At 45.3% G+C, this 14346-nt stretch overlaps 1 protein-coding gene across 1 annotated transcript in view; it reads left to right on the forward strand.

Annotated features, from left to right (window-relative positions):
* Positions 1-227: 227 nt before the first annotated feature.
* CHN1 (chimerin 1) overlaps positions 228-14346 on the forward strand; it is a gene marked incomplete at its 5' end in the record, with an annotated part of 205135 nt that continues 191016 nt past the window's right edge. The window contains 2 exons of the mRNA XM_082260779.1: positions 228-522; positions 634-708. Of these exons, the coding sequence (XP_082116905.1) occupies positions 690-708 (19 nt within the window). The remainder of the gene's footprint in view (positions 523-633; positions 709-14346) is intronic.

Below are 14346 nucleotides of genomic sequence, written 5' to 3' on the forward strand. Positions count from 1 at the left end.
AATGAAGTAACGCAGTGCCCAATAGCAAAAAATGGCCTGGTCAATAAGGGGTAGTGGTAGAAATGGTTAAAACCAGTCACAATTTTTTTTTTTTTCAGGGTCTGCATTTTCACCACCTCAGGACAGCTGCGCCCCCACAATGGCCGCCTCCATGGGTCTCTCCTGACAGGTGCACTTTATACTGACTGCACACATGGCCGGGCTCTGGTCCCCCCCTCCGGAGGAAGCTGGTCCCTTCCCAGGGGAGAGGACATGATAGCAGGCAAGCTCCATGCACAGGGCGAGAGAGGTAGCGCGGATTTCCTGTTGCCAGGACAACCCAGGCAGCCGCCAGCCTGACCGCCGCCGCCTGTGTGTGAGGAGCCGCAGCTGGTCATGTGGGGGAAGCAAGATGGCGGCCGGGATTCTGAAGGATGCGGCGTGACTGCGACCTCTGCGAGGCGTCCATTCAGAGAGCCCCGTCTCCTGAGGCAGCCACACTCCGGCTCTCCCCCCGCAGCGCTCCTTTCTTCCCTGTGTGCGGTACGTCCCCCCTCCTCCTCCTCTATTCCTCTGTGTACACGGGGCTGCCTGTCACCTGGCTGGGATTTATGAGGCGCTCATCATAACTTTCATCTCTTCTTCTTCCTCCAGCCTCTCCATCCTCCCGGACTGAGTCCATGTGAGCCGGGCTTTGTCAGGGTGCAGCCATGGCTCTCACCTTATTCGGTGAGTATAATCTCCATTCATACATCTTTATCTATTGTTTCCAGGCTCAGCCTATGGGCGTGTGCGGTGTGCTCTTAGCGATCGGTATTGTCCTGTGTGATGTGGGGGGGAGGGGACTGTATGCACTGAGGGGGCTCATCCACACCTTGTCCTGGGATCATTGTAAGGAGCAGGCAGGGACGCATAGACAGCGCTTGTTTCTGTGTGCCCTGAGCGCCCTGTGAGGCTGCGTGAGGTACATTATATAACAATGCAATAACCAGGAGCCCTGTGTCACCGCGGCGCGTTGATGCGTCGTGTCACCGCGGCGCGTTGATGCGTCGTGTCACCGCGGCGCGTTGATGCGTCGTGTCACCGCGGCGCGTTGATGCGTCGTGTCACCGCGGCGCGTTGATGCGTCGTGTCACCGCGGCGCGTTGATGCGTCGTGTCACCGCGGCGCGTTGATGCGTCGTGTCACCGCGGCGCGTTGATGCGTCGTGTCACCGCGCCGTATAATCGTATGCTGCATTGCGGAGTTCAGGGCTCACCAAAGTTCCATTCTTTCATTATTTCTTTTCCTTGGGGCAATATTCCCTTTACTGATAAATCAGCATTGTTCCTCCCACTGACACCAACCTTGGGGCGCTGTCTCTTCCCCCCCCCCCCCCACTGACACCAGCCTTGGGGCACTGTCCCCCCCCCCCCCACTGACACCAGCCTTGGGTTGCTGTTCCCCCCCCCCTTCCCCCACTGACACCAGCCTTGGGGCGCGTTCCCCCACTGACACCAGCCTTGGGGCGCTTCCCCCCCCCCACTGTCACCAGCCTTGGGGCGCTGTCCCCCCCCCACACACTGACACCAATCTTGGGCCTTGGGGCACTGTTCCCCCTCCCCACTGACACCAACCTTGGAGTGCTGTTCCCCCCCCCCCCCTCCCCACTGACACCAACCTTGGGCCTTGGGGCGCTGCTCCTCCCCACTGACACCATTTTTGGGGCGCTGTTCCCCCCCCCCACTGACACCATTTTTGGGGCGCTGTCCCCCCCCCACTGACACCAGCCATGGGGCGCTGTCCCCCCCCCCCACTGACACCAGTCTTGGGGGCGCTGTTCCCCCCACCCCCCACTGACACCAGTCTTGGGGGCGCTGTTTCCTCCCCGCTGACACCAGCCTTGGGGTGCTGTCCCCCCCCCCCCTCCCCCCGACACAAACTTTGGGGTGCTGTTTCCCCCACTGACTCCCAACGTCGAGGCATTATATAATTTTCCTACTCTCACTGACAACCAGAGAGAAGCACTCTCTCTGAAAAGTGGTGCACAATGAATTTTCTTTTCAGAGGAGGGTAGAGCTGCAGCTAACAGGTGTTTAGGAAGCAATACTGTCGTCTCATTGGCTGCTTTTTTTTGGCCAGTTTTTGTGAATGGGATTGGTGCTGCCCAACTGCAATCTGAGTAGTTTGCATTGTAGCTCTATTCCCTTTTGTGGGCGAGTGTAACAGGTGCTGCCAACATGTCAAACTCGACAAGACAAGTTAAATCTGTCGCAGTACACGTGAGACCCAAGCAGCTACTTATCTTTTTGTTTTGTTTTCTTTTTTTTGGGGGGTGGGGGATAAAACCAAAGTTTAACCATATGGTTTTTTTTTTTGCCCATGTAAACGACGCCTAAGAAGGTCTGAGGGCCAATTCACACGTGAATCGCACAGGAACGCAGTCCACTTCTCTCTGTGTTCCCCTCCAGTGTCATTTGGCAGCCTGTTAATTTGAATGGGCTGCAAATTGGCAGAATTGGAACACACAAAACGTAATGCATGCACTTCTTTGAAAAAACGTGTTTCCCCGAATGACATGGTACTGCGGTAACGAACGATCTAGTGCCTGCAAACCCATTTAGTTTAGGTTGTTGTTAACAATGTATTGGTACCTGCAGCAGATTGCACCCTGAGCTGGGCATGCAGAGTTCAGCAAGCATTGTAAAGAAGCCTGCAGGCATCCAGGTATGTTTATTATTATTGCAGAACAGACCTAGTGTGTTTCTTCTGTGTGTTTACTGGTTTTACACTTTAGTTCCGCTTTAATGCCAGAATGTGGAGCCAAGCTTCCTGCTTCTATGAACTGTACAATGTGTTGTAACAATTCATTGCAACACCCCTTGGCAACTTACATTTGTGGAAAGGTGTATTGGGAACACACCGCTCAAAAGGCCGCCTGTGAGATCCCGAGCTGTCATGGCAAACCTGGATGTCTGCTTGTTCCACAGCCAGCTGAATGCATTGAAAGAAGAAGAGTATGCGGCACATCCAAGGATAAAAGTAATTCCTTTATAAGATATCCATTAAAAGTTACACGATGACATACACATAGCCCACAGCCGATCAGTAGATCCTCCTGTGCTTACTCATTACATGTAAGGAGCGTTAAAAACGAGTCTACTGGTCGGCTGTGGGCTATGTGTTTGTCATCGTGTAACTTTTAATGGATATCTAATAAAGGAATTACTTTTATCCTTGGATGTGCCGCATACTCTTCATCTTAGGCTACATTCACACCTGAGCGTAGTGTTTTGCGCGATTTTACCGCGATTTTTACCACGATTTACAGGCGTTTTTTGTGCAAGCGTTTTTAGATTGAATAGAGACCAATGGAAAACGCCTGTAATCTGCCCAAAAAGAAGCTCATGTACTTTGAGCGTTGGGCGTTTTGCTCACAGCATCAAAACGCTCAGATGTGAACAGGGGCCATTGAAATGAATAGGATTTGTCTTGTTGGGCGTTTTGAGAGCTGATCCTAGAGCAGAAAAACTCCCCAAAACGCCTACATGTGAACGGAGCCTTAAGGCCCGTACACACGTACCGATCGTCGTCATACAAACGTCGGCGGACGAAAGATCTGCCGATTGTACGCTTGTTAGTATGGTGCCTCCGACAGCTGTCTGCGCACATTCTGCGGACAAGAGTCTTTCTTGCAAACATAAAAATTTTTGTATGTCGACACCAGAACGGACGATTGTTCGCCAGTCAGTACAGAAATCAGCCGACAGACCGCAGATTTGCAAGACTGGGCATGCTCAGAAAAGAAAAAACACAGGGAAAGTTAACCATTACATGACATCACTTCTGCAGTCAGCTGAAGTCGGCGGACAAAATTCTTGTGCTGTCTTTGCACTTTTCAACAGACATCGACATCCCGGGGAGAAAAGACTAACGTTTGTATGACGACGATCGGTACGTGTGTACGGGGCTTCAAACTTACACCTGTGCACACACATTTTAGCCTGCGGGGTGGTTTGAACGACAGAACTGTAACCCATTTTGAAGGACTGTCCCTCGATTGGAACCAAATGTCTCTGTCCTGCTCTCCTCCAGGGCTGCCTTTGTTTTACTATGGCATGCTTTGTTTTGGTCGTGTCACCTGTATATAAAATGCATTATTTATTTTAAAGTGATTTTTTTTTTTTTTTTTTTTTCGCATACATTTTCACAAAAATCTTCCCTTTTAGATTCATTTTGCCTAACCTGCACCCAATTGGCACTTATTGTGTGGCCTTCAGGACCCCTGCAGACAGTTGGCTGTGCTTTCTTTTCTTAGGGGCTCACTCAGGGTAGTGAAGGACAAATAATCTATAAACTGGTTGCCAGTAGTTAGATTTGTTTGGTGTATTTTTTTTTTCATACTGTCCCACTTTTTCTCTGCTGTCTATTTCTTTTCTCATTTTTATGCTTTTGTTCCTCTAATTTGTGATTTATAGAATGACCCTTGTTGAAGGAAGTATCCAGTACTGCGCAAGCATTCTAAATGGGCTGTTGGGAGCACAGATCTGTAAGGCTCCTTTCACACAGGCTGGCTGATTAGGTCCGCCTGTCCGTTTTTCAGGTGGACCCGATTGGCCCCTCCATTGTGTCCGTTTACACCCAGCTACCTCTGATCTGGTAAAAAAACCTGAATGGAATCCATTTCCCTCCGTCTGCCCGGATCGGATCAGGGGGCAGTGGGGTGTAAACAGACAGCCGGTCCATTTACCTCCAACTGCTAATAGAGCAGAGTGTGCTGTGTGTGCTCTGCATAAGTGGAGCAGACACAGACCTGTCATCCTGACCATCTCCTGTCGCATATCTGAATTCTTACTGTTTTCTTTGGCATTACATTCACTTGACTATTATGTGCAGTCAGTGATGTCAGGGGCCAAACTGGAGGGCCCCTATATTAGGTAAGTTACCCATCAGTGCTATGGATTATATTTTTAGGGTAGGGATCGATCGATTATCAGTGGGACTGATAATCTGAGGCCGACATTAACTTTTTTTTGAAGAATCGTTATCGGCCACAAGCTTGCCGATATGACCGATATTTCTTCAATTGGTTGTACCGGAGTGATGCCTGCAGCTAGAGGCATCACCCCAGTACAGTTGATGAGAGCCGATGGTCAATGTTCTTGTAATGACAACTGATGCGGCTGAGCAGACGCTTGACTGTCATTACAAGGAGCCTCTCTTTGCGTGGCTTGCCTGGTTCTCCCGTCCCACTGGGAGACCCTAGCAACCAGTCGGCACGTCCTCCGGCTGACCGAAGACCCCAACAAAGCCACATTCGGCTCTGATCGAGTCTCTGATGTAAAAACCGGAAGCAATGTCATGACATCACTTCCTGGGTACTTGAGCCTTAAATGCACCAGATAAAAAAAAAAAAATGACAACATTCAGTACAGGCAAACATGGTGTTTTGAATTTTTTTTCAGACCCCCAAGATCCCTCCATAAATAGTACCTGTCGCTGCCTATTGCTGTCACAAATGATGTTTATATTCCTTATGACAGCAATAAAAGTGATCAATTTTTTTTTTCTTTTAAAAGGACAGTGTAAAAAATAAAAACTTTAAATGTGCAGAATATCGGCCTGAAGGATGGCTGGAAAATCGGCATCAGTATCAGCCCTAAAAAAAAAAAAATTCCAATATCGTCTTTCATTCAGGCTACCTTGAGCATAGCGTATTCTGGTCATTTTTCAGCCCTTTTTTTTTTTTTTTTTTTTTTTTGTGTATATTTTTTTGCATATGTCTTTTTCAGGAGCTATTTTTGACTCAATGGACTGTTCTAGGAGCACCTGAAAAACATGCACAGCACATTTTTGAAGTCTTTGGACCCAAAATCTACCTGAAAAGAAGCTGGTGTACTTATTTGGGTGACAGTCACCATTTAAAAAAACATGAGAATGGGGCCTGCATTAGAGGGTGAGGTCCAAAATGTTTAAATATTTAACTACTTTTGTTAATCCGGCAGTTTAGTGTTTTATGATCAAACATGACCAGTTGTGTGTTACTGTATTTTTTGACATTGCTTGCTGCCATATGAAGCCTAATATTTTACATTCCCTCCAAATAGGTATTGTATAATAGATGCAGTAGATCTGGGGAATCAAAGTGTAATCTAGGAGGGTAACTCTATCTGTTCTGACTTCTGGTGAGATGAATGGAATTGCACTTTGGGAGTTAAAGATCAATGGAGTGACAGATGTTGTTAGCTGCAAAATGGAGCTGCAGAAGAATTAATTCTGGCTGCACTTTGTTCAGTGATCAAACCTCCCTCTGTCATGATTTCGAAGCGCCGTGTTAGTGACTTAAAGTGTTATTTATTAATCGCAACAGATCCAGAGGAGGCTGATATTAAAGCGAAACTACACTGCATCTAAACACCACAAACCAAAAAAATAAATCACTTGACCTCCTGAAGGTTTTTACCCCCTTCTTGACCAGGGCATTTTTTGGTATTCAGCACTGTGCTACTTTAAATGACAATTGCTTAGTCTTGCAACATTCTATGCAAATTTCATTTTCCCCCTTCATCTTCCAGGACAGCTACTTAGAGAGATGATTGGCTCCGCCCTCTACAGGAAACACAAATCGGACATTTTTCCTCTGACCCTCAGTTGTTTTGTGTTTCCAGACCCTCCAGGAGTACACATCGTAACGTTTGTATTTTTCTTTAGGTCGGGTAACTGTGGTTGGCGGACCCCCCTTTTTTGTTTATATGGTCAGACTAGTTGTGGCTATGTCTGCTGTATTTCTGCGTTTTGCCTAAAGAAAGGGGTTCACTTTTTTTTCTATTGTGGATTATTTGCCTTTTTTTGCTTTGTAGGCGACTTCCACATCCCAAAGTCCTGTTTCTGGAGTCTGACCAGGGTAAGCTTAGTTGTGGAGAATTTGCGGGAGAGCTGCATTGGGTGTCCTTTCTCCACATCGGGTGTACCAAAATGGAAGTGGGGGAGAATTCGGTTTCTACATCTGACAGGGATTCTGCTTCAGTGGTTGAGGAAACTGTTATCTCTAATAGGTATCTCTTTCCAGTTGGAGAAATTGACAAGCTTTTAAAAGTGGTCTATACTTCTGAACAGTTTGAAGTTCCACAACTGACTCAGTCTGTTCATGATAAAATGTACAGAGGACTACAAGAACGTAAACCTAGGACTTTTCCAGTCAACCATTCCCTTAAGGACATGATCTTTTCCGAGTGGAAAGAGCCTTAAAAGAGGTTCTTTAAATCCAGAGGGCATAAAAGGCGGTTTCCATTTTAATCTGACATTGAGGATGTATTTTTCAAGTGTTCTGGCTTAGATACCCCTATGTCTCAGGTATCTAAGAGATCAGATCTCCCATTTGAGGATTCTGGTGTACTGAAAGATCAAATGGACAGTAAGGCAGATGCTCTGCTTCGTAAGGCCTGAACAGGTTTTTGGTTTACAGAAGATTCTGCATTTTATTCAGTCAGGAATCTGTTGCTTCCAGGAGTTTTCATGATAACTCTGGATCTTCAGGACGCTTATCTAAACTTGCCAATTTGCGAGGACCACCAGAAATTTCTGAGATTTGCAGTCCTCACTGAGAACGGGTCACGCCATTGGCAGTTCAGGGCTCTTTCCTTTTGGCCTCTCGGCTGCCCCGAGAATTTTCACGAGAATTATGGCCAAGGTCTTGACCTATTTTTGAATGCAAGGGATCTCAATCATCCCCTATCTGGATGATTTCTTAAGGAAGAGGACCTTCTAAGAAATCTAGAGTTGGTTTTGCAGACCTTCCAGAGATTTGGCTGGAAGATCAATCGGGAAAAATCTTGTCTGGTTCCTTTGCAGGCTCTTCTTTTTAGGTTACCTGATACACAGTAAGCCAAAAGATCTTTCTTCCAATAGAGAAGATCTCAAGGCTTATTCTCTCTGTGCAGAATTTTAGACTGCTCCCACAAGCCTCCCTCCTCCAGATAATGAAGTAATTAGGCTTAATGACCGCAGTAATCTTGGGGCTGCCATGGAATCAATTGCATTCTAGGCCCCTGCAGGTTTTTCTTCTCTCTTTATTGGGATCATAAGAAGAGCTCTTTGAGTCAATGCATTCGTCTTCCGGGTGGAGATTCTCTTGGTCTGTCCTGGTGGGAACAGCCTGAACATCTGCCGAGAGGGAAACCTTGGGCGCAGCGCTTCCCTATAAAAGTTACCACCGACGCCAGCTTGTGGGGTTGGGGAGCTCGCTCAGAGGACTGGCAGGCTCAGGAAGCCTGGCTTCCAGAGGAGGCAGTCCAGTCATCCAATTTTAGGGAGCTTCTTGCAGTGGGAAAGGCTTTAGTTGTGCTAGAGACAAGGATCCAAGCAAGGGAACTGTTAGTCTTTTCAGACAATGCCATGGCAAAGCATACCGTAACAAATGGGGGAACCCACTCAGTCTTCTACCCCTATGTCAGCAGATTCTAGGCTGGGCAGGGAACAGTGTTGCTTCCATCAGGGCAGTTCACATTAGTGACACAGCAAATACTCTAGTGGACTATTTGAGCCGAGTATCAGTTGCAGCAACTGGGAGCTGAACCAAGAGATATTCCAAGAGATCTCTCTAAGATGGGGAATTCCCACGTTGGATCCAGTCTAAACAGGAAGCTTCTGGCTTTCTTCTCACTAGAAAGGGAGGCAGAAGCTTTAGGGATGGATGCACTGACTTACCAATGGAAGTTCAGTCTTGGATATGCCTTCCCACCCTTCCCTCTGTTACCTCCAGGAAGATTGTCCAGGAACAAGCAGAGGTAATCCTGGTTGCTCCTTGGTGGCCCAGGAGAAGTTGGTTTTCCACTCTAAAGAAACGTTCAATAAGCCCCCCCCCCCCCTTGGTGTCTGCCGGATCGAAGAGACCTTCTGTGACAGGGGCCGGCTTTCCGTCCAAACCCTCGGATTTACCGTTTGACGTCCCGGAGGCTGAGTGGCTCATTTTACAACTAAAGGGGTGTTCAGAAAGTGTTATTGGTACAATTCTGGACAGCACCAGGAAAATTTACAGTAAGGTGTAGAAGACTTTTGTCTCCTGACAGAGGAAAGCCGGGTTTGAATCCTATTTGTATCACTTGTATAATGGAACTTTTACAGGAGGGGGTACAAAAAGGCCTTTTTGCTAGTACACTAAAGGCCCGTACACACGTACCGATCGTCGGCATACAAACGTCGGTGGACGAAGGATCTGCCGATTGTACGCGTGTTAGTATGGTGCCTCCGACAGATGTCTGCGCACAATCCGCGGACAAAAGTCTTTCGTGCAAACATGAAAATATTTGTATGCCGACACCAGAACGGACGATTGTTCGCCTGTCAGTACACAATTCGGCCGACAGACCGCAGATTTGCAAGACTGGGCATGCTCATAAAATAGAAAACACAGGGAAAGTTAACCATTACATGACATCACTTCTGCAGTCGGCAGACAAAATTCTTGTGCTGTCCTTGTGCTGTCTTTGCACTTTTCAGCAGACACCGACATCCCGGGGAGAAAAGAGGAACATTTGTAAGCCGACCATCGGTACGTGTGTACGGGGCTTTAGAGTTCAGGTAGCTGCCATGTCAATTTTTTTTTTTTTTTTTGGAGATAAGGCTAGCCGAAGTGCCATTGATTAGGAGATCTCTTTTAGTAGGCTTGACGTAGTCCCAGATTGATTAAACCGATTGCCCCTTGGAAACCTGTTTTTAGTTTTGAATGCTCTTACCAGAGCCCCTTTTGAACCAATGGATGCAGCTTTTTTAAGATTGGTTTCTTTAAAGACTACCTTTCTTTTAGCCATCACTTCGGGGAGAAGGATTTCAGATTTGGAATCCCTTTCTTGTAAAGATCCATTCTTAACCACTTAAGCCCCGGAAGATTTTACCCCCATTCCGACCAGGGGGTATTTTGCGATTCGGCACTGCGTGACTTTAACGGACAATTGCGCGGTCGTGCGACGCTGTACCTAAACAAATTTGGCGTCCTTTTTTTCCCACAAACAGAGCTTTCTTTTGGTGGTATTTGATCACCTGTGCGATTTTTTGATCACGCGCTATAAACAAAAAAAGAGCGTCAATTTTGCAAAAATAGCAATATTTTTCACATTTTTTTATATGAAATTCCCCCAAAAAAAAATTTAAAAATCAAAATTTTTTTACTTTTTCGGCCAATTTGTTTTATGCTACCTATGTTTGGTAAAAAAAATCGCAAAAAGCGTATTTTGATTGGTTTGCGCAAAAGTTATCGCGTTTACTAACAAAGGGAAAGATTTCTGTCATTTTTGTTGTTTTTTTTTTTAACGTGTAATGGCGGCGATCTGCGATTTTTTTTGCGGTACTGCGACATTGGGGCGGACAGATCGCACCCTTGACTGACATTTTTGACACTTTTGGGGTTACCAGTGACATTTCTACAGTAATCAGTGCTATATATATGCACTGTTACTGTAAAAATACACTGGTAGTGAAGGGGTTAACTTTATTTGGGAGGGAGGGGCTGTGTGTATCCCTAGGGGCGTGCTTTCTACTGTGATTGGCTGGGGCTTGAGCTGTATGGACACTGATCAACGGATCTACATACTAGATCCGAGTGATCAGTATCCTAACAGCAAGGAGAATGACAGGCAGCTTGTTTACACAGGCTGCCTGACATTCTCCCTCTCCCCCGCCGATCGCCGAGTGACCGGCGGACATCGGGTCCGCCGGTCACACGCGCGGGGGGGTCCGTGACCACGCGGGAGCGGGAGCGCGCGCTCGCTCCCTAGACCCTCACAAGCTAGTGACGTAGCCGTACGTCACTTTGCCTGTGAGGGGCTGACTGCCGACGTAGATCGGCGTTAGGCAGTCGGCAAGTGGTTAAGAACTTTAGATGGTAGGGTGGTGATTAGACCTGACCCTTTGTACTTGCCGAAGGTCTCTTCCGGTTTTCACAGATCTCAGGAGGTAGTCCTTCCTAGTTTTTGTTCCTTCCCCAGGAATTCGTAGGGGGAGAGGTTTCATTTTTTAGATGTAAGAAGAGTTTTTCTGCATTCTTTACAAGTTTTAGTAGTTTTATAAAAATCATCTCAGCTGTTGGTTTCCTTTAGTGGTCCCAAAAAAGGGACCAAGGCCTCCAGGGGCTCAATCTCTAGATGGATCAGAGAAGTTATTTGCAAGGCTTACAGGTCTTCTGGTCAGGCCGCTCCTACCAGGGTTTGGGCCTGATTCTACAAGATCTTTGGCCTCATCATGAGCAGAAAGAGCATTGTGGGAAGAAATATCCAAGGCTGATGTCTGGTTCTCCTCTCATGTGTATCAAGCATTACAGAGTCCAGATGTTCTCCAGCCAGGACCTCTCCTTTGGAAGGAAAGTTTTACAGGCTGTCGTCCCTCCCTAAGGTATAGAATCTTGCTTATCCTCTGCAATTAGCTGTCCTGGAAGATGAAGGGGGGAAAACCCCTGTAAGACTTGCTGGTAACAGTATTTCCATGAATCTACCAGGACAGCGTCTAGATTCCCACCGTATTCTTTTATGTGCTGGTCTCCTTACTTACCTCGGTGGTGGTGATTTGATAGTGTTTGTTATTTCTCTGCCTGGTACACATTGGTGGAGGTCTACTTGATCCTCATAACAACTGAGAGTTCAGAGGAATGGAAGGGCCTTTTAAATTATATCTGATTTGTGTTTCCTGTAGAGGGCGGAGTCAATCATCTCTCCAAGTCGCTTTCCAGGAAGATTAATGGAAATAGTATTACCAGTAAGTCTAATGGGGGGGGGGGGGGGGGTTATATTTTGTTTTCGCACAAATAAAGCTTTCTTTTGGTAGTATTTGATCATCTCTGGGTCTTTATTTTTTTTATTATATAAACGAAAAAAGCTAAAACATTTTGAAAAAACAAAAAAATATAGTTCATACTTTGTTATAAAACAAGTCCAATGAAAAGAAAACAAATTTATTAATTTTAGTCCAAAATCTATTTTTTTTTTTTTTTCATGTCTTTGGTAAAAAAAAGTGTATATTAATTGGTTTATGTGAAAAGTTAAGTGTCTACAAACTATGGTGTGTGTGTATATATGTGTGTATATATATATATGTATGTGTGTGTGTATATATATATATATATATATATATATATATATATATATATATATATATATATATATATATATTGGAATTTTTTGCAGCTATTGACGCTATACTGTAATGGGGGCAATCAGCAACTTATAGTGTGACTGTGATTATGTGGTGGGCAATCTGGCACTAACAGAACCTTGCTGGGAGGTACACTAACTAACTGAATGACACTGATGTCGCTAGTTACACTAATACAGTGATCAGTTATAAAGCTGTACACTGACACTTTACAAATGACACTGGCTGGAAAGGGGTTAACATCTAGGGGCATGGTTAACTGTGTGCCTAACAAGTGTAATGAGTGCTGCTTTTTCTTACTGATCTGGCTGTTTTTCTCCCCGCAAGAAACGGCCAGATTGCTGTTATGTGTACAGAGTCCTATGTCTTTGTAAACACAGGACTCTGTTCTGTGATTGGCTACAGCTCATCAGCAGGTCCAAATCATTGGCTAGGACCTGCTGACAAAATGGCATGCATCCTGAACCCCGGAAGCATGTGCCACCCACCTGCAGTAAATGTACAGTGTGCGGACGGAGGAGAGGCTTAGGTTCATAGGTTCAATTACCGCCCCACTATCAGTTAAAGTGATTGTAAATTTATTTATTTTTTTTAATAACAAACATGTTATACTTACCTCCTCTGTGCAGTTGGTTTTGCACAGAGCAGCCTGGATCCTCCTCTTCTCAGGTCCCTCTTTAGCTCTCCTGGCCCCTCCTTCCTGTTGCGTGCCCCCAAAGCCAACAGCTTGCTGTGGGGGCACCCGAGCCGAGTCACATATCCCTTTGTCTGAATGATTTTGATTGACAGCAGCTGGAGCAGTCACGCTGCGCTGCTATCTCAGCCATTGAGGAGGAGAGTCTCAGGCAGCTTAGACACTCCTTCAACATTGCTGGATAAAGATGGGCTCAGGTAAGAATTAGGGGGACTGAAGGGGTCTTCTGCACACAGGTTTTTTTTTTTTTTTTATCCTAATACATAGAATACTTTAAGATAAAAAAAAAAAAAAAAAAACTTTCCGCCTTTACAACCTCTTTAAAACAATATGCTATACGTCCATTATTATTTGTACAGTTTTTTTTTTGTTTTTTTTAAAGCTGTGTTTGAACTTTTTTCATCATAACGCACTGTAGTCATGTGACTGCAATGCCTCTCAGTTCACACAGCTAGGGCAGCTGGTGGATGTGTCTCTTTCCTCATGTACAGTGGGTATAGAAAAGCATCACCCCCTTTAAAACAAATCACATTATTTTATAAGACAGACATTTTTGTTTTATCCAGCTATATTTACTAGTGCAACTTATAACATCCAGTGAAAGATCGATCACCAACATGTCAGAAATAATAAAATACAATTCGAAACAGATTTACTGAGTTTGAATAAGGATCGACCCCCCCCCCCCTTTCCCTTTATGTCCATATTTGTTGGACTACATGTTGCTTTAATTACAGCCTTTAGTCTGTTGGGATATGTCTCTGCTAACTTTGCACATCTAGACTTTGCAAAATTTGCCCACTCTTCTTTGCAGAACTGCTCAAGTTCAGCTAAATTTGATGGTGACCTTTTTGTGCACTACAACCTTCAAGTCATTCCACAGATTTTCAATGGGGTTTAAGTCTGGGCTCTGACTAGGCCATGCAAGAACATTCACCTTTAACATTGTCATGTTAGAAGGTAAACCACCTTCCCATTGACAACTTTCTGGCAGAGAGCAGCAGATTTTCCTCAAAAATTTGATGGTATTTTTCCTTCTATCCTGACAAGTGCTCCAGTCCCTGCTGCAGAGAATTTAAATATTGAAAAGTCTAGTGCAAAGTTAGTAGAGATGTCCTAACAGACTAAAGGCTGTAATTAAAGTATAATGTGGTCCAACAAAATACAGACACAAGGGGGTGATCCTTTTTCCAACTCGATTCTGTTTTTGAATGACATGTTGGAGTAATATCTTTAACTTGGATGGTCTAAATCTTTAACTTGGATGTTTTAAGTTGCGCATAAGTAAATAAAGCTGCATAAAACAAAAACTGTTTGTCTTCATTTCAGGCTGCAAAGCAACAAAATGTGAATTATTTAAAGGCGTGATTCTTTTCTATACCAACGAGTTCTCCCAAAATTAGAATTATTGGGCATCTTCATTCATGAGAATGACAACATAGATGGGGGGCGGGGCCCAGATGGGCGTGTGAGGGCAAGACTGTGCTGTGTTACTTGCACAGACACCGACAAGGGGAACTAGAAAGGGAAAAATCCCTGTGTGCAAGTTCCCC

This window comes from Pelophylax lessonae (assembly GCF_965119305.1).
Source record: "Pelophylax lessonae genome assembly, chromosome: 6".
NCBI lineage: Eukaryota > Metazoa > Chordata > Amphibia > Anura > Ranidae > Pelophylax > Pelophylax lessonae.